Genomic DNA, 21,386 nt, shown 5'->3' with positions numbered 1-21,386 from the left:
TGTAAAGGCAATTGGTGACTCTTTTACTGCTATTTTGGTCTATGTTGATGATCTTATTCTTGCAGGGAACAACATGGCATAAATCAATTCCCTAAAAAGCTTTCTAGTTAAAGATCATGGAAATCTTAAATATTTTTTAGGGTTAGAAATACCAAGGACAACAGAAGGCATCTCTCTTTGTCAACGAAAGTATGCTCTAGAATTGCTTTCTGATACTGGATATTTGGCTGCTAAGCCAGCTAAAACCCCAATAGATTCTGCCACTAAGCTATCAAAAGATAAAGGGACTCCATTGTTTGATATTGCTTCTGATAGATGCTCAGTTGGAAAGCTATTATACCTAACCACTATAAGACCTAACTTGTCTTTTGCTACACATCAAATTAGTCAGTTCTTGTCTGCTCCTATAGATTTACATGAGAAGGCTTTGCACAAAGTTCTTAGATACATTAAAGCCTCTCCTGGTCAAGGTCTTTTCTTTCCTTCTAAATCTAAAATTAAACTCAAAGCTTTTAGTGACCCAGATTGGGGTAGTTGTGAGGATACTAGGCGCTCAATTACTGGCTATAATGTGTATCTTGGTGATTCTTTAGTAAGTTGCAAATCCAAGAAACAGAATACTGTTTCAAGGTCATCTTTTGAGGCAGAATACAGGGCACTTGCTTCTACAACTTGTGAGCAACAATTGATACTTTACATTCTGAATGATTTTTGTGTTTCTCATCTTCAGCCAGCTATCATTTACTGTGATAATCAATCTGCCCGTCACATAACTACTAATCCAACATTTCATGAAATGACAAAACATATTGAGCTAAATTGTCATTTGGTTCGAGAGAAGGTTCAGCAGGGTCTCATCAAACTTCTGCCTATTTCATCTACTGCTCAATTAGCTAACATTCACACCAAACCTTTAGGTGTTGCTCCTTTTCATGCTATCATGCTCAAGCTCAGAATGCTCAATATACATTCTCTAGCTTGCGGGGGGGTTTTACCACAAGATATAAAGAATGGATAGTGTGATTTATTGGCAGTTATTGTATAACTTATTTCAGCTTTGTTTGTTACGGTTTGTTAGGTAGCTCAGTTATAGTTCAGTTAGTTTAGTTGAGAAGTTGTTATTTCCCGCTACTCTAGTTGGTTAGCTTAACTTCTTGTATATAAAACTTTGAGCTCAGCTCCTTAATTCGATTGATTCAGTTTTCTCTTCCATACAAATCTAATATCTTCCTTCATGTACATCATTATTACTTCAAAAAATCCCCTGTAAAGAGGGAGTAGCTGTGGCCATATTAAGAGACAACTAGTTATGACTATAACGAAAGGGGAGTGATTATGACAATAGCATTGAGAAAAAACAAGACTTGTAGGGTTTGTAAGCTTGGGACAGAGGGTGACTCGTGAAAAGACTAATTAAGAAGAAAGCAGGATAGCGTCGCAAGAATAAAATATTTTATTTTATTTTTTAACTAATAATAATATCCATGATATGCATAATAATATTTATATTTTAAATATTTATTATAATATTAATATTTTCTCATGAGTGATAAAAATTATTTATAATCATATGTAGATTAAAATTTACGAAATGTTGTCTTTCTTATTATTCTCAAAATATTTTTCTATATTAATAAATAAATGTTTTTCTATTTAAATTAAAAATTAAAATTAAATTTTAAATTCATATAATAAAAAATTTATATGAATAAAGAAAAAGGTTTCAATTTGAATAGATTTAAAATTTAATATATAAAAAATATAATTTCACAATTATAAGTATTTTATAAACATATAAATTTAATTACATATTTTTTTAATCAATTCATAAGTTTTTGCACTATCCATATTTTTATTTTATTTTTTAAATAATAAAATAAAAATATGGATAGTGCAAAAACTAATATTTATATTTTAAATATTACTTGCAATATTAATATTTTCTTATAATTTTTTAAAAATTATTTATAATTTTGTGTAGATTAAATTTGACGAAATGTGGTATTCATTTCTTATTATTCTCAAAATAATTTTTATTAATAATTAACTATTTTCCTATTTGTATTACAAACTACTACTAATATACTTATTAGATAAATTTTCAAAACTTATGAAAGTATTTCTCTTGGTTCGAGTATTTTATAATAGCGAATTTTTCAATTTATAATTTTAAATATCATATCATATTTTATAACTATGATTTTTTATTGAATGAATTTTCATTTTCTTTATAGACTATTTTTTTTAATTAATATAGTCATGTGGCATAGGTTTAGAGTGAGAATTTTATTAGAATTAGAATTATATAATTTTAATTACTTCTGGTTATGTGTTCCTCAATTAATATGGATTAAAATCTATATATGATATATGATTTACTTTTTTTAATATGTAATACAAATTTAAATTTTTTAAAAACTTATATAATTTATTTTGAAAAATAATTATTTTTATCATATTGATATGATAAAATTTTTTAAAAAATTAATCACAACTAAATGATGATTAGTCATTAATTACGTAACTAATTAATTAGTTAATAATATCGGCATAGAAACAAGCAAAATAACAAAGAAAATTTTAATTTACAGAAAAAAATTATATATTTTGATGTATTGCAATCTTAACTTTATAAATACAGCATTAATTTCTAATAATATAAAAGTGAATTAAACTTAAATAATTTTAATAAGATTTAAATTCAATGATAATTTTAATTAATTAGTCTAACTGATTTTACTTGCTAAATTCAATGATAATAATATATAAATTTTTGGCAATCAATTATATTTTAGTTATTTAATAAGTTGCTAGTAGTAATAATATTTTTTTATTAAAAATTTTAAAATTTAATTAATTTATCAATGAATTCGATTATATGTTACTATTTACAATAAATCTATTTACAATAAATCATATTGTAATCGATTAAATAAATTACAAAATCGATTATTAATAATATAACACACATAAAATAAAATTAGTATCATAGGAATATTTTTTTTTCTACAATTTGTATATTCCGATATATAACACACATGTGATTTAACAATTATAATTTTATAAATACATAATAATAATAATAATTATTATTATTAGAAAATAAATTATATATGATTAATGAACAATTAATAATATAATCTGATATCATTTCTGATGCGAAAGAGAAACACCTACAGTAGATGGGAAGCATTTCTCATACGAATAAAGCTTATCCAAATGTGTTGACAATTGACATCTGCATCAAATTTTATTTAATAGAAAATATTATAATTAATCATAATAAATGAATTAATTACAGACCAAAACAAAAATTAATAAATAACAAAGTAAATTTGATCTTAAATAAAAAATATTTTATCAATTTCAAATTTATTTAATTTAATTTAATATATTTAATTAAAAAATAAATATGTAAATTTTAATATGACTATTTGTATATTAAACTTTATAACCGTTGAAGAGCTCGAATTAAACCTCTGCATCTGAGCACCTCATCAGACTCCTCTCTCATTCCAATGTATACACAGTTAAATTTGTAATAAATTTCTCATTAATTGGACACTTGCGTCACCTTTTTTCTATTTTATAATCTACCGGAGGACTTGCAAGCAGAGGAACATTTCTCTTCTGTGACCTTGCACCCACTACCACCACCACCTTCTATATTCACCACCACCACCACCAGCATCATCACCACCACCTTCTGTATTATTCTCCTCTAGCTTTTGTTGTTTTGCTTTTCCAATTTCTCCAAGACTAATTTCATAGCCTTTTCTCTCCTACCCTTTTCAGATTTTCCTTTTCTTGAGCTATCACATCCACAAATGGTGCTATCAAAATTTCGTGGCCATAGGTTTTTCAAGTTCAGAAGCAGTCCAGTTCATAATTCTTCTTCTTTTGGATTATTACTTGATGTATAATCTCAAAAAATCCTCTCCACAACCATATTCCAGCAATTAGCCTTTTATTAATCTATACATCTATCTCTCTATTGGTTCACAAAAAGCTAACTCTTCTCTTCTCTAGTCTCTTCCACCTATCAAATACTGTTCTTGCATAGGTCTCTCAGATTCTTATCTCTTAAAATATCTGCACAGCTTTTTTTAAATATTGATCTTTTCTGGGTTTAATTCAGAGACTGATGTTTGCCAAGGACTACGAGTTTGCACGTGGAGTTCTTGTTGAAATGACTTGGATTATGCTATGTGTGGATTACTCGAGGCTTTTTTGGTTATTGTTTGGTGTTTTTTCCTACGAAAATCATGAGGGAAAGCCTCGGATAATCTAGCACAAGCTCTACATCCATATCCACTCTCCATCTTCAATAATTTCTATAGATTGTAGTGTTTGACAACAAATATCATATATAAAGTATATTTTTAGCTGATACAAACACGTATTTAAGAGGGCTGCAACTAAAAAATTCTCTGCTGGTGTGGGTTTCTCATCATCCATGTACAGGACGCGATTAGGAGGTTGCGTTGACGGAGCCAAGGCACATCTTGGATATGTTGAAACCGATCCTTCTGGTCGATATGGGCGTGTAAGTTCCATGATCTTTTCTGATCATTCTCTGCTGTTAATTATCATTTGCCTTGTCTAACATGCAATTATAGTTAAATTCATCTCTATGAAAGAATCGCACAGTTGAATGATCAATCCATCAACCATCGAATGTAAAATCTTTCGCATAGTTTTGATGCATGGATTGGGAACCAATGCAAAGCCCAGTGACCTAATTTCATCTAACCCATTTTGATTTTCTTGAATTAGCAAAATTTAACCATATTCATCTTCAAAGGAAAATTTATTTATTACTTTATTTTTTTTAAATTGCCATGCCATTCTTTGTTTACATGTTGGGTAATTAAAAAAATGTCAAGTTGAAGACATGAAATGACCTGGGAAAGTCTGAACATTGAACATGTGTACTATATCAAATCATATTGCAAACCTTAAATAAGATTAAACTTGTGATTAGTTATAAATGAATTACACATTTTAAGTTGGATGATCATGTTTCTTTCTCTTAATTTCTTTATTTTCATTTTAATTTTTTAAATCCCACAACCAACATAAATTAATGTAATTACAGAACTTCCATCTACTCTATTGAGGTATAGTATCAACCTTCGTGGGATTTTTGGCCTTTGCCTTCTGAAGGATGAGACGCCCAACACTAAAATTCTAAGCCAAAACTCAAAAGCCTGTCTCTCCAGTGTGCTGATGAGACGCTTTTAATTTGCATCCTTAGCACTGGAAAAAAGTTCAATCCTTGGCTTTCTGGATTCATTAATTATTGATGCTACAGAATGCTGACGGTCTTTATCCATATTTTGTGTGCAGCTCAGAGAAGTTCTAGGCAAAGGAGCCATGAAGACTGTGTATAAGGCTTTTGATGAGGTTCTTGGAATGGAGGTTGCCTGGAATCAAGTGAAACTTAATGATGTTTTACGTTCACCAGAGGAGTTGCAGCGGCTATACTTAGAGGTTCATCTCCTTAAGAACCTCAATCATGACTTCATCATAAAATTCTACGCATCTTGGATTGATATTCATCGAAGAACCTTCAACTTCATCACCGAAATGTTAACCTCAGGAACCCTAAGAGAGTAATGAAAACCACAAAACACCTAATATATTATTCCACAACCCTTAATCCTAAAATTAGTTATTAAAGTGAAAGATTTGGAATTTAATGTGCCTTGCAGGTACAGAAAGAAGTACCAGCGAGTGGATATTCGAGCAATCAAGAACTGGGCACGCCAAATCCTCCATGGACTTGCTTATCTTCATGGCCATGATCCTCCTGTGATTCATAGAGATCTCAAGTGCGATAATATTTTTGTCAATGGCCATCTTGGGCAAGTCAAGATTGGTGATCTAGGCCTAGCAGCTATTCTTCGTGAGTCACAACATGCTCGCAGTGTCATAGGCAATTTCTCTTCCCCTCTTTTCTTTATTACATATATAACACGTAATTTTGATCCCTCGATGTGTTTCCTTTGCGCTTCTGATTGGAATTCATCAGGAACCCCTGAATTTATGGCGCCAGAATTATATGAAGAGGAATATAATGAACTGGTGGATATTTATTCCTTTGGGATGTGTGTGTTAGAAATGCTCACTTCTGATTACCCATACAGTGAGTGCTCGAATCCTGCCCAAATATACAAGAAAGTGACTTCGGTTAGTTGTTCATTCATCAATGCTATGTAATATTTTCACCGATAAAAGAGCGTGAGAGGTAAGTATTTGATGTGCTGCTTTCTCGCTTGCCAGGGAAAGTTGCCAGAGGCTTTCCACAGGATTAAAGATGTTGAAGCCCAGAAATTTGTGGGGAAATGTTTGGAGACTGCTTCAAAGAGATTGCCTGCGCGGGAGCTCTTGTTGGACCCTTTTCTTGCATCTGATGAACCCAAATTGCTGCCCGTCCCAAAAATCCCATTTCAAATGTCTTCTCCTAATGGAACAGAGGAGATCAATCCATCTTTGTTGGCTGATCCAACCAAGGCCACAGATATGACAATTACAGGAACTATGAATCCTGAAGATGACACAATTTTCCTCAAAGTGCAAATTTCTGACAACGATGGTATGCAAATGCTCATTGACATTACAGGATTGAATCAAATTTGCAAAAGTTTTAAGCACCTACTGACAATTCATCAAACCATGTTTTGATTGGTACAATTTTTCTTTAATTGATCTAATTTTGCTAAACTTAGGTCGCACAAGGAACATATACTTTCCCTTTGACACCATGAACGACACTGCAATTGACGTTGCATCAGAGATGGTGAAAGAATTGGAGATCACTGACTGGGAACCAATGGAGATTGCTAAAATGATAGAGGAGCAAATAACATCTTTAATTCCAAGCTGGAAACAGTGGGTCTTCTCCCAAGTCTATCAGCAGCACAGCTTTAACTATGATGATGGTGATGGTGATGGTGATGATGATGATGAAGAGGACGGAACCAGTCATCCTTTCCACTCCATCTCCTCGCGTTCTTCTTCCCAGGCTTCTCTTTTGGCTTTAAACTCTTCCTATGAGAAGCAGCATCAACATGGAAGCAACCAAGACTGGCTTCAAGGTAGATATATCGCATATTCTTGAAATCTTGATTGCCATTTAGAGCTTTTCAAGCAAAAAAAGCTAATAAACACGTGGTTAATGCAGAAGCAGCATTTATGAATGATGATGCAAGTTCTCAAAGTTCGTTCGACTACTCGACTTTCAATTACGGCTCAGGCAATGAAGATGACATCGAGAACAGAGGAGAGCCTCACTGCTTTACGAGGACCCATAAGTCTACAAGATTCTGTCCTGCAGACAGCTTGTGTGCGAAACAATTTAGACAAAGCAATTGGCATTTGGATTCTTGGGAATGCAGTAGTTCAAATCCCCAACGAAAACTAAGCAGGATCCGGTCACTTGTTGATGTTCGTAGTCAGTTGTTGCATCGCTCACTGCTGGAGGAGATTCACAAAAGGAGATTGTTCAAGACTGTGGGAGATGTTGAGAATATTGGATTTCAAAAGTCTGGGTTTACAGATGATGAAAAGCAAAGATTTAAACGGTGAGAAAAAAAGAGAGGAACATCCCATTTAATGTTCTTTTAATTAGTTGATGGATAGCTTTGTCTTGTAAGGTAGCTTTGCAGTGTGTTTTTCTATGCTATGCTTGTAAAAACTGACAACACCTTCAACGGGTTTTGGGTTTTGTTGAATCAAATAAACCATTGTCCTGATCCTGGACAAATCATATCAGATGCATACGATATCTCTTTAATTGGATATCGTTTATGAAATAATTTATCAGATCCTGGCGTGAAATTTTTGCTCTTCTTTTCTCAGTCTTCCAGTCAATAAACTCCCGAAGTGTTGACGTAGTACATACTACATAGCCAGAGGCCTTCCCATTCCAATTTGCAATTTTTTTAATAGATTCCTTTTAATTTTCTTGGCAAAAAAGAAAAGCATCGAAGGGAACTTAAAGCAATAACACTTGAATCAATATATGTAAATTATAAATTAAAAAAAAATTCAAAATTTTGCTCAATATTTTGATCTTTACTATTTCTAAATGTGAATGCATATATTTATTTAAAAAAAGTTTAATGATGTTCTTAATTTTAAAAATGACTCATCTTACCTCGCTTCTAAATTTTAATAATTTAACCAATTAAAAAAATTAAATTTATAAATTAACTATTAACTTTTATTAAAAAAATTTAATGACACCCTCAATTAGCTGAATTTCATCTCCAATTTTGATGTTGATTAGCAACGCAAATTTATATGAAATTTACTTTTAAATTTTGAGATATAAGATGAGACGTTTTTAAATGTACTAGTGATTAAATTACTTAATCGGATATCATAAAAATTAAAATTACTAATATTGAAATTAAACTATATGCTCATTTTGCATTGAGGTTAAAGAGTCAAAATGACATTTCGAGATAAAAAAGTCATTTTAAATACTATTAAAAAAATTATTTTAATATTTTTATGATTAAAATTTATTAGATTTGATATTAAATTAATTTTTAATATCACTAATGAATATATTTAAAAAAATAATTTTCTCAATATCAATTTCAACATCAACACTAAATATATCTTACATCAGTTGAAAAAGGAAAAGTCAAACAAAAAATAATTGCCTCCACGATTATTAGGAGTGGGCATGGGCTCGATCAGACCAGCTCTTGGTTAAAGCCCAAGGCCTCAATCCAGGTCTTTCCAAGCCCAAAGGAGTGCTCAAAACCTTATGCCCAAGCCCGGCCTTGGGAAGGGCTTGAGTCAGCCCGAATTTTCAATAATATATTTTTTATAAAAAGTTTTATTTAATATTATTTATAAAAATTACAAAAGATTTTATATTGTGGTGTTGGATGATAATTTTCAAGCAGCCTTATGGCTTGAGTTTTGTTGAAGCAATATCTGATGATTATATATATATATATATATATATATATATATATATATATATATATATATATATATATATATATATTAAATTCTTTGTCTCTCCCCTACACCAACCTTCACTGATTTGAGTCATTTGACCTCGTCCACAGCCTCACTCCCACTCACCCAATGGCTTTACTCAGTAATCACCTCCAAAAAAGAGAGAATATTATCGTTACAATGCTTAGTTAATTATGTCAAAATTCATTCTGAATTAATTGATTCCACATGTACCAACTTTTCAATAATCACCTGAATTCTCCATTATGATCACAACGATCCTATAATCTAAAAAATCCTATATTACACTTCAAAAATTACTCAATTTACTAATGGAAATTAACAACAGATTAGAAATTGAATTTCTGTAGTAGATTTAACGACAAATTAGAAAGAAAAATTAGTAAAGGAAAAAATTTCGTTATTATTTGTGAGAAAAAAAATTGACACATATTTTGATAATGAATTAACAACGGAATAATAATTAAATTTGTCCATTGCTAATTTAAATTTCGAAAAGTTAACATATAATTTAGCAATAGATTAACAATAAATTCAAATTAGAAATGACTTTAGAATATGTTGCTAATGTATCGATGGAATTAGCAACATCTTTTTTATAGAGAGAAAATAACTTTTCCTAATTATTCTCATAATTTTTAGGGAACTCATGTTTAAGCTTTGCTTTTTAAGATTTATATATATATATATATATTATTTTTATGATTATTAATTCGAATTTGTAAAAAGACATTGAATTGAATAGTAATTATAAATTATTACTGAGTGTACTTTTCACCATTTAGTTAATTCAAATTCTCTGTAATAAGACGGGTATTTATATATTTAATTTATAAGAGTTGTGTGGAATTTGTCCAAAAATTCAATATGGTAAAAAGTATTATATCTCTTTTTTTTTTCATTCAATGAAAACTTTTAATTTTCCTTTTAATCATAATTTGAAAATTGCACTTTTATTATTATTGAATGCATTGAGGTCTACATAAGTTGCTAGAACCATTACGCTCTATTTTGGTGGGATGAAGAAAGGATAAATAAGGATGATGATGGGTAAATAACTATTATACTCTTGTTTGAAAAGAGATGAGTTAGTAAAGAGTAAAGTTAAGTAAATATAAAGTTTACTATCAAATTTTAATTTTTCTTACACCCAAAATTGAGGTATAAATAAGGGGAGGTGGGAGTTGAAAATTATTTTATTTTTTATTTTTTTATTATTTTTTATTATTTTTATTAAAAATCTAATTACATCCATTAAAAATAAACCTAGCGTACCACTACAAATAAATGTTTTCTTTATCAAGTGGCCATACATATTTTCTCTGCTCTCAATTATTTATTCTTTCAATAATTTGATGCAATTATTATGCTTCAATTATTATTTTTTTTATTTATTATTTTAATAATTTACTGTAATTATTATACTTCAATTATTATTTTTTTTCTAAATAATCAATTATTTATTCAATCTTTATTAGATTTGTGTATTATTGTTTTGATTTATTAATTTTATGATTCATTCATGGTGGACCATTATTATTTGTAAATTTAAAATTTATCATGATAAATTTACTATTTAATAAATTATCTAATAGAACAGAATATTTTTATATTTCTAATAATTATTTATCTTTCTTTCACCTCTTTCCAAATATAAAGAATATATTACCTCTCCTTACTTTTGCATTAATTCACCCATTTCTTAATAAGAGATTTTTTTAATTGTAACCATCTTCATCTTTCCTCATCTTTATTCTCTCTTACTCTTTCATTAATTACTCTTTTCTCGCTCCATCTAAACAGAACCTTAGGTATCTCTCTGGTCTAAAGTCCAAAAGCCCAATTCACAAATTCCACATATGTTTTGGGGCCCGTCTATTGAAAATCCCAAATGAGGTGCCAAAATCATAGAAATTGGGAAGTTTGAAGGATGTGCCTGGCGCCTCCATCTGATCTCCATGGCAAACGTAGACGTGCCGACCACGCCAAACGTGCATACCCAATGGGCCCATTACGAAGCTTTCAAAACTGCCTTTACAACTAACCAAGCCCACCACCTTCTACCACCAAAATCATTCTTCTCCTTCGCAGAGCCATGTCTCTTGTACGCACCGGTAGTGAATTACACCTCTCTGCGCCACCTCCATCTCCGATCCCCACCGCAAAAGGATCTCGCTCCGCTGCAAATGAAATCTTATGCGACTACCTTGCCAAGTCCTTAAATGTCCCTGAACTTTCTCTCCCTGATCCTCACCTTCCGCTCAATGACGCTCATCAGATTCCCGCAGAAATCGATTACCGATGCTTAGAATTGAGTGATTATGAGACCATTGACCGCCTCTTGATGTCGGCCAGGGAATTCGGTGCTTTCAGGATCACATCCCACGGGATTTTTGATGACGAGTTGCGATCGTTGGTCAGTGAAGTCGATCAGGTTTTTCGAGATTTAGAACAGGCAGATGTGGGATTTCGAGGGAAGTCTTTTAAGCGGATCCAGAATAAGGAGCAGATTGAGTGGTCTCGTTCCAGGAAGGGAAGAATTAAATGCGCCCCAGACTACTTCGTGCCGGAAAGATATCGGGATTTTAGGTAAACTTTCTTTTCCGCTTCAATGATCCTATATTCCTATTCATCCGGTGTATTACTGGCTTCATCAGTTCGTCAATTGATTTTCTTGATCAGTAGCGTTCAGTTGCTAATCGAGCCTTTATGAATGTAGCCCATGGTCCTATGTGTTTTGGGCCTGAATTTATATTGATATATACCCCTTCTCTGTTGCCTTGTAGAAGCGGTATTGGACCAACACAAGTATTTCTGGTTCAAGCATAAGCTTTGCTCTGGTGAAAGTTTGTTGAGAATTTTAATCCAAGTTCCACACTAGTTGATTGCATTTTAGAGTTTAGCTCGAGTGTCGTATGGTTTAAGTTCAAAACTTACCTGATAAAATTTGATATTGATAATCAATGGCGAATTAATTAATTGATTCATAATTTGGTTTTAACAAAGACCACGAAGGTAAATGTTTTTCTTTTCCTAATATGAAATAATGAATGATTGTGATAAAAAAAAGGCCTAACAGATAAGACAATCTACTTAAAACTAAGCTTGAGCATAGTATAAAAAAATTTTTTAAAAATAGTTTATTTGCTGATATTAATAATGAACAATCTTGCTAAGAGATTGTATGATGTTTATACTTGTTTCAATTTTTGGCTGTCTGGAGTCTAGAATAACATTAACATCACTCTGTTGGTAAGGGAGCACTTAATTTAGTTACTGATCAGCAGCATTTTGATTATGGAATAAGGATTATGTGGCCAAACAATCGATAATTAATTTATAGTTTTCCAAATTGCAGTGAAAAAATGGAGAATATTGCTAGCAAACTTGATGCAATTGCCGAGTTGTTGGGCAAAATTTTCGTGGAAAACATCGCTAGAATGCAATTTGGAAAGAGAATCCAAGGGAAAGAGTCTTCTCTCAGCATATATAAATACAACCACAAGGATAATTATATGATACGAAATCCATCTTCCTCTAGTGAGAGAAACAGCAAAACTTGTGACCATATTTTCTGCCTTCACCTACCTGCAACACCATCTAGATTTTTTCTCCGCTCAGCGCAAGGTCCTTTGTCTTTTGATGCAGGGCCCGACACCATCGTTGTCATTGTAGGACACCGTATTGAGGTAACTCGGGTTTCGTTGTACTCTCTTTTATTATTATTATTATTATTATTATTATTATTATTATTATTATTTTTGTTTTCTTATTTTTCGTGGGGTTGGGGTTTTAGGTTGAATTTGCATATCACTAGTTTTGAATTGTGTATTTGCGGTTGTTATATCTAATGGTGGATCAGTGACCATGACGGGCTCTAGATAAGAACCTGAGAATTGTACTTGGAGTTCCGTACCAGTTCTATGATTGTATACTTTACAAAACTCGTACAGAGAAAATGTTCAAAAAGTAAATAATTTTTGTACTCATGACACAGGAATGGAGCATGGGGGATTTCATATGTGTCTGTGAGGAAGTAATCTGTGTGCCTCGCTTCCAAGGAAGCCAAGCTCCTATCTCTATAGAGCTCAAGTGCTTGTCTTTAAATTTTGACCCTAATTCCAACAAAAATTGTAACACAATCTCCATTAGGGATCAAATCCTGTTTGTGCTAGTCATTGCTCTCTTATACAAAACTTTTGTTTTTCTATTTTCATGATTTGCAAGAATAGAAGCACGTCCGGAGCATCATAGTCAGATGATAATGCTTTTATTTGGTGAAAATTCTGTGAATTTTTTTACACAAGTCTTTTTGATGTACCTATAATTTGGAAAGCATGTTTTGAATAATGGGTGTAAGTTTGATGTGAGGGAATGTTATACACAAGTCATAGTGTGCAAAAATAAACCCAAAAGAAAAAAGCTTGTAATACTCTTTTTATTTGAATAAATGAGCATATGTTTGCTGTCATATATTCTGTTGTAAAGTAGAAATCTTATTTATGAATGAATATATATACTTTTTTAAGCTCCTATGCTCCGAGAGGTTCTAGCGTTTCAAAAGATAAGCAATTCGTGCTCTTCTTTCTTTGTTTCTTTTTACGTAAGTTTTAGGCCAAAAGAATCTTTTGGCTTCTAATTTTGTATGAAAAGTTATTTAATATTTTATTTTTAATTCATATTTGATACATAAATTTTATAAAAATATAAATTTTTAATTTTTGCGATTAATAAATACGCGAACGTAACTTCTTGTATGAAATATAAATAAATGTGAGTGTCAATTGATTTATTGGGCAAACTTCAAAGGATAAAATTTGTATTTACCTAAAGTTTTAAAAGATAGAATGCATACTTTTGTGAGACAAGATAAGTAATGGTAGTAAAATTTGATCTGATTTATAAATTTAATTTAAAATGATTCATAGTCAATTTCAATTTACACAACACTCAATAATTTATAAAATTAAGAATGTAATGGAGGGTGAATTCGTTTATTTTTATGACTTAGCTTGAAGTAAATTTATTCGATTAAAACTTTTTAAATTGAAAAATTAATAAATAAAGTAATTTTTAAAAATTAATATTATAATTTAAAATAATTTAATTCAAACTCATTTAAAAAAATAATATTTAAAATAATCCATAATAACCCAATATGAATCCATTTGTAAGAAAGAAATTTTCTCTGTCTTTATTTTGTGTCGAAGGGAATTCACCTTTTGAGTGTAATTGATAATTCATAAATATTTAAACAGGTAAATCAAAGTATTTGATAAATATATCTGATAGTCAATAAGCAATCGGTAGAATACTCATTAGCTACAGTTTATATCAGCTCTATTTTTAAAGTTATTTCTAATCAGCTGATAATTGATTTGATTTTTTTATTTAAACCATATTATCCTTTTAAAAAAATTATTAATTATAAAATTTTTGCATCTTAAAAATAATTTTTGTATACCAATAGATTAATTAAAATTATAATAAATAAATATAAAATATTATAAATATAATAATTATAATATTACTTTTATATATACTCTAAAAATAATTATATTTTCAATATGATCATAAATTAATAGTTTTATGCCTATTTCAATTATAAAATAAATAATATAATATATATTACAACTATCAATTACATTCAACAATTAAACAAAATATAAATATACCTCTTATCTAGGTAGAGGAGGCCTCCTCCCGACCGTCTCCCTCTCCATCTGTATTCCCAGTGCCAGTACTCCAACTGTTCTTGAGGTGTGATTGTTCTGATGGATTGTTATTGTGATATGAACTGTTCAGTGCCATAAGTCGCTAAAATTGTAACATGTGAAGATAGATAACTTAAGTAAGACTCACCTTTAAGAACTGACTTACAAGGGAAATGTACCTAGAAACTTAATTAACCTTTTCGCCAAGTTATTCTTTAGCAATGAAGATCACAACATGCTGGTGCTGGGTTTTCCTTTTTGAGTAGCGATTTCTTGGTACTAGGTCCTGGGATGGTTGGCGAAAACTCTTAAGAGTTATTGTCCACCTTGACAATGACTGAGTCTTTAAAACTAGATGAAGCTGAAGAGCTCTGCGTCATCCTTTTTGCTTTCTAGCTAGCTCCCTAACACCCCCCTGGCTCCACGCGTGTTTTTGCTTTGGTGGCTCAAGGCTCGATTCACCATTGTTTTTGGGGTTATTTTTTTAGGTTCCTTTTTCTGGCTACAGCCCACATGGACCTCCTGCTCTACTTGGAGTCCAAAAACCCCTGGAGATTATCCACTAGTTAGCGGTGGCAATCTTCCATTCTAGCGACTGCCTTCTTGTTGCTCGTTTGTTTTCCTGCCATAGCTAGGGTTAGGGAATGGGTTGGACTTTGGTATGTAGGGTGTTTGGGCCTTTCTTTTGAATTATGAGTTTGGAAGTGATTTGTGAGCTATAACTTCATTAGATTAGTGCATGCCAATTCAAGCCTTGTTTTAGCTTTTCTAACAAAGCTCAGCCTAGATGATGATTTTGGCAATTCTAATGAAATATCTATCTTTTGAAAAAAAAAAAAAAGAGGCATTCCGCTATGGACTAATTAGAATCGTAGAAGGTAGGCCCTGAAAATGTGAAGATTTCGATGAAGGTGGTGGAAAATAAATTGGGAGTGGGCAATATGGCATGAGGCTGGACAAAGCTGCCCCTTGGGCCCAAGTGTGCTGTACATAAACCCACAGAAAGTCCTCCAGGGACCTGCTAATCGTGGCAAATATTTCAGAATTTTGTCATAAGGCTGCAGATTTCGAGTTCAGATGGGAGTTGGCATTGGGATAGCAAGAAAATCTACAAGAACAGAAAGAGCTATTTTTATTAAATGGTGACGAACATGGGAAAACAAATCCTACTGAAATGGCTTCTGTGACATAAGCTACACACAGACAAAATATTTTTTGAGCTATTTTGGCATATATTTAAGATATTCGACTGCAATGCTTTCCAGACACTACCATAATCCCAACTCAATCCAAGCAGATTCGGACATGATGCGTGCATTATTGGAGTATGTGAATGTTTGTTAAAACTAGAAGGAAGAGAAGATATCACACTGTTATATGAAAGAAGACAAACTAATAATTCACCCAGAATAAAATGAAGTATGAATATATACAGATTATGTTTGGAACCAAAAAAGAACAAAAATCTTTATATTGTAGTCTGAGAAGTAGAACATAAATTAAGGGGCCGAGGGTCTTAAACAAAATTATCTCTCAAAGATTTTGTGTAAGTATTTGATTAGACAAGATATATTTTAGTGTTGGACAGCAAGAAGCCCCATTCATCACTCAAAAAATTTTACTACAGGGGTGAGGAAGTTTCACGTTAGTTAGTTGAGATATCACTTTTTGAGGCCCCATATGAAATCCACTGAAATAACAACTTAAGATTTCTCATTTCTCTTACTGTGTGCATATATATATATATATATATATATATATATATATATAAGGAAGTAGAATGTCAAGTAGCTTGTACCAATGGGAAAAGAAAGAATCCTACCAAATAATCCTTATAAAAGATTTTGGGCAGTCACATTTTCATCTGCCACCTCCTTTTATCTGCATATCACCAACTTTTTGCCCCAAAAGTCTTACCCAATTTATGGGATGGTCGGTGCTTTCTTCCATGTATTTTTGTACTTGTATTTTCCATGCATCTCCAGCAGGGTTTTGGACCTAAGCTTAAAATCCTCAATTATTGAATCCACGAGTTGCTCTTTGTGATACAAGTCTATGATTAAATAAATGAGCTTTTTTGGCTTTTTGGGTGATCAACTCTTCTTTCATTATAGGGATTAGCTAACACAGTATAAAATATGTATATGTGAAGTTGATTCTTCAAATTGTTGAGAGTGAGAGTTTGCATTTTGTCAAAAATGCCACTAAAATTTGTAGCTCAAACATTAAGAATGTTTCTTTCTTTTCTTCTATACTTTTTTTGAAGTGCTATTTAGCCTCTTGATCCACATAATAATAAGTAATAATAAGATAATACCTCGCTCATCATAAAATATATGCAAAATGTATAATGAAATTCACATATTAAATATACATAAACTTTTAAATTCATAACAAACTTCACGGTTTTAAAAATAACCATAATATTATAATCTAAAATTTATAAATTAAATTGGAATTATAGTTAATACTTCAAAATCTTGAAATAATTATTACACCCTTATATAACATCTCAAAATAACAAGTGCCCTTCTATTTTATCCTCGGCACAGGGAGAGAGTTATTCTATTTTAAAGAGAGATGATGAAATTGAACGTTTTGAAAAATATGGGAAGTAAAGTAATCTCAGATAAAGACGAAAGTGTTAAAAGGTGAAGTTTTGTGATGAGATGAAAAAGAAGAAGAAAAAGAAAAGAAGATAAATATAAAAAATGGATTTGGCGTTTTAGAATTGGCATTTTGCAGGAACATGCAACAATTTGGAATAACGACAATACATATATATATATATATTTAGATTTCTCTAGAGTTTGATTCCCCACACGTGCACCCTTCCCATTCACCACTAATAATATTTCTTTTTTTTTTATACATAAAAAAATAAACCAATAATTTCTCTTTTACTGCTTCTCGAGCACTCTCCATATCAAAGGGCAAAATTTATATGGAATATTACAATTAAAAATTTAAAAAATAATAATGGATAATGTCGCAACCAAGTGTTACTGTATTTAAAAATTTAAGTTCGGAGTCAGACATTAAAAAATTATAAAAAATTAAAAAAAAAATATATATATATATATAAATAAGGAGGAAATCAAATCTAATTGATTTAAGTTTTGGATAGAGGTAAAGGATGCTCAACAAAATCTTGCCGAGCCTTCAGTACTCTTTGGTCAAAGAGCAAATTTTACCGTTGTCCTTTGGCAGCCATCCTCCTCGGCGTGACAACATTCTCACTCCTCCTTGGCATCACACCTTGTCGCCCTCACTTTGATGCCGTGGTTGCTCCCTTTCTCTTTTTGCTTCGCTTCGCTACAAAAGATTCTTAGTTGTCTTCCATCCTCTACTGTTGTTTGGGAAACATTTCAGTTTATAGAAGCTTCCTCAACGAAAAACATTATTGTTTTTTTTTTTATTATTGAAATTGTTGGATTAATTTTACTTGATTGTATAAATTTTTGAGTTCTATATTGTTAAAATTGTTAGATTGTGCATTGTTTACTTGTTAAAATTATTGAGTTTTATATTATTTATTTGTTAAAATCGACAGATTTTAACTTTTTAATTTTCTTTATTAATTAAAAAATAATTTCAAAGGAAAATCTATAAATTTTTAATATTAATTTGAGTTTATAATATAAGTAAATTATAAAAAATAAAATAAAATTATAATATAAGTAAATGATGGTCCCGGCAGCCAAGCCATTGTTTGTAAGACTGGTTATGACATGTATGGATTGTGACTAATCAGATGTGCAATAATTTGAAACGACAAAGATGGCAAACAGGGACAAACCTCTTTTTCTTTTTTTTTTTTCTTTTTTTTTTTTTTTTATAAAAGGACATTCATTGAAGTGATGCCAAACATTAAAAGATTAACACTGGTGACACACGTGCAAGGATTTAGGTTACTAGGGGATGTCGTGCAATAATTGAGGCTTATTATTTCATCTCTAGATACAATCCAATGTGTTTCTCCCACAATAAAATAAAACTTTAATTTGAACACTCATAATCTAAGCCTATGATATAATGACCCATATCCAACCATATAAGAGTCCTAGATCTAATCAGGTTGTGACATGAAACTTCATTTTTAGCCGCTAGCAGAGACGACTCTATCTTGTATTGAAGATCGTCAGCTATCAAACAAAGAGTTTCATAAAAATATAGGAAATAATAAAGCAGATGGAAACTCAACAGCAACTAGGGGAGAATAAGCGTCCTTTCCGGAAAACTAGTCGAGTTTCTCAGAATAACAACAATTTTCTCTTAAGAGGAAATGTCATGACTCAACTTATGGGCCGAACTGACACTAGGACCTGGGCCAACCTAAAGCCTCCGAGGCTCGTAGTAAGTCTAACTATTCCTTAACCAAACTCTAAGGCTCATTTGGATCCAATTTTAAGAATTTAACCAGACAGAGTCCGGCAATAAAATGAACCTTTTAACGGGGAGTTTTTGACTCACCCTACCTGTAAACACAATATATAATCAATTGGGGAGCTCAGCTCACCCTTCACATACTCAAATGTCATAAAATAAATTGGAGCTCAGCTACCTCATCTAGTCCATCAACATGCATAAAATAATAAGTTTACAGGTCCAAAATAATAATTTATATTACAGACCAAAATCAAAAAATTGTTTCTAATACACGCAGAAATTCTAGAGTTAATAGGTTTATACAAACAATAATAAACGACCTGCGAGGGAGAAAAGCAGGTTAATCTCAAAAATATCCTCCTGTGGCTTGGAAAAATATTGAACAGGAGTGAGCGTTCGACTCAGAGAGTAAAATATTAATTTTAACCATAATCTCTATAACTATCTAAAGCTAATGCACCCTGTAGAGTAAAATGCAACATCAGCAATATTTTCACATCATAACAGCAAAAAGGTAATTTGGAGCACTCACACACCCAGCAATATCAATCATAATATATGGGAGCTGATTCCCTATACAGCTCTCTTAAATCCAACCTGTGCCAGAGAAGAACTCAAGCTAGACTTTCGCTTAATAAACCAAATCGGGGTCCCAGCGAAGAACTCAAGCCGTGACTACCCCGAAGGACTGGGTCCCAGTGAAGATCTTAAGCCGTGACTACCCATCCTATCCATAGCCAACACCACATCACACTCACGCCAACGCACGCACACTGCTCCAAATTACCACAACAACATCCATGGCACTTTAACAGTTGTGAATGCAATATAAAACGTGCCTAGAGTTTAACTACATAAATATATACATATAAGTGATGCATGGGCATGCTTGAACATATAATAATAATGAAATTACAATTAAAATGAATATTTTACTCACAGACTTGACAGGGTCACTGTGGCGGCTGGGCAGAGAAAGAAGGCTGTCCCGGCTCACCTGACAATTTTATTACAATCATTTAGTAAATTTGACTCAATAAAACTAAGAAAAAGACCAAAGACGTCCTAAGTCGTGCCGAAAATCCAGCAGAGTCTCCCGATACGTAGGATCTACCCAACCTGCAAAAGGGCTCAAAACGCACTTCTATATTCACAAATCATACACTTACAACTCAATCACATGACACAGCCCCTCCTGGGCCCATCCATACAGTCCTTAATCACAATATGTAAATTTACAGTTTAGTCCTTATAATTGATCATTTTTGTAAAAACTGCCCAAATAAGCTCTAAAAATTCTAAAACTTTGTCTCGCGGTCCTTAGCAATATTACTAGGCTATTGCAAAAAGAATCATAATTTTCTGAGCTACCACGAATATTTTATGAATTTTTTAATCCCATTTAAGTACTAGAAAATTGTGAAAAAGCAAGGTTCGAGTTTACCTATGCCGATTCCGACTTCGGGGACGCGCTCGGGACATTTGAAAATGGTGGGGTAGCCGAAACCTCGATCCAATTCGGAGACTTTTTTGGTAGCTGATCTGTCTGGACGGAAATTCACAGACCTGGACAACTGTCGAATTTCCGCTAATTGAAGATACCTATACGAAGCCCACAACACAGGAGTTAGTACATAAATTTTACAGAATTTTCTAAGCTCATTTAATGCTCAGAAAAACACTACGAAGTTCTGTGGGACCCACTGAAAAACGGTGTCGAAAAAATTTGAAATTTATATTGCCGCGAAGCTCTCGATTGTGGAGCGCTCTGGTACTCTCGGTTTTCTCTTGGAGTTTATGGTTTGCGAGAAATCTAGCCCAAAAGTCAAAATGGGTTAAAACTTCCCGGACAAAAATTGAACAAACCGCTGGATGGATTTTGGTGTTCTTGGTGTCTATGGAAAGCTCTCGACGAGTAGATGTTGTTTGACACAAGACCGGACCCAATCGATGGGCGGATCGGCCATGAAGACGAAGCGTCACGCGCGCACAGGGGAGCCGTTCGCGCGCGTTTTCCGGCCGCCTGGGGCGTTGGCCGGCCGTGGGAAGGTGGTGGAGCGGCGCGCCGGCGAGCTGGAGTGGCTGGGGAGGCGGCGGCGCGGCGAGGGGAGGAGGGAGGAGAGAGAAAATGGGAGAGAGAGAGAGAGAGAGAGAGAGGGAGGAGAACGCGCACGGGAAGAGGAGGAGAAGAAGAAAAAGGAGCCGGCCCGATTCGACCGGTCCAATCTGGTCGATTCGGTCGATTCGATTCAGGATACAAAATTTTGAATTTTTACTTTG

The 21,386-nt window shown here is 32.4% G+C and overlaps 2 protein-coding genes across 3 annotated transcripts; both read left to right on the top strand.

Annotated features, from left to right (window-relative positions):
• The first annotated feature begins 3,591 nt into the window (after positions 1-3,591).
• LOC110639475 (probable serine/threonine-protein kinase WNK5) lies at positions 3,592-7,854 on the top strand. 2 transcript variants are annotated; one of them, XM_021790456.2, is made up of 7 exons: positions 3,597-4,546; positions 5,350-5,615; positions 5,715-5,938; positions 6,035-6,192; positions 6,286-6,598; positions 6,732-7,100; positions 7,187-7,854. In XM_021790456.2, the coding sequence occupies exons 1-7, from the start codon at positions 4,457-4,459 to the stop codon at positions 7,588-7,590; spliced, it is 1,824 nt and encodes a 607-aa protein (XP_021646148.2). In that variant the 5' UTR covers positions 3,597-4,456; the 3' UTR covers positions 7,591-7,854. The 2 variants fall into 2 exon arrangements, with proteins under 2 accessions (XP_021646147.2, XP_021646148.2); XM_021790455.2 differs by having other exon boundaries at positions 3,592-4,546; positions 5,715-6,192.
• Positions 7,855-10,919: 3,065 nt separating this feature from the next.
• LOC110639450 (uncharacterized) lies at positions 10,920-13,474 on the top strand. Its single transcript, XM_021790395.2, has 3 exons — positions 10,920-11,592; positions 12,362-12,692; positions 13,001-13,474. The coding sequence occupies exons 1-3, from the start codon at positions 11,099-11,101 to the stop codon at positions 13,220-13,222; spliced, it is 1,047 nt and encodes a 348-aa protein (XP_021646087.2). The 5' UTR covers positions 10,920-11,098; the 3' UTR covers positions 13,223-13,474.
• The last annotated feature ends 7,912 nt before the right edge of the window (positions 13,475-21,386 follow it).

The sequence above is a fragment of the Hevea brasiliensis genome, chromosome 3 (genome assembly GCF_030052815.1).
Source record: "Hevea brasiliensis isolate MT/VB/25A 57/8 chromosome 3, ASM3005281v1, whole genome shotgun sequence".
Taxonomy (NCBI): domain Eukaryota; kingdom Viridiplantae; phylum Streptophyta; class Magnoliopsida; order Malpighiales; family Euphorbiaceae; genus Hevea; species Hevea brasiliensis.
The sequence above is the reverse complement of the archived record's forward strand: the minus strand, read 5'-3'. Positions and strand labels throughout refer to the sequence as shown.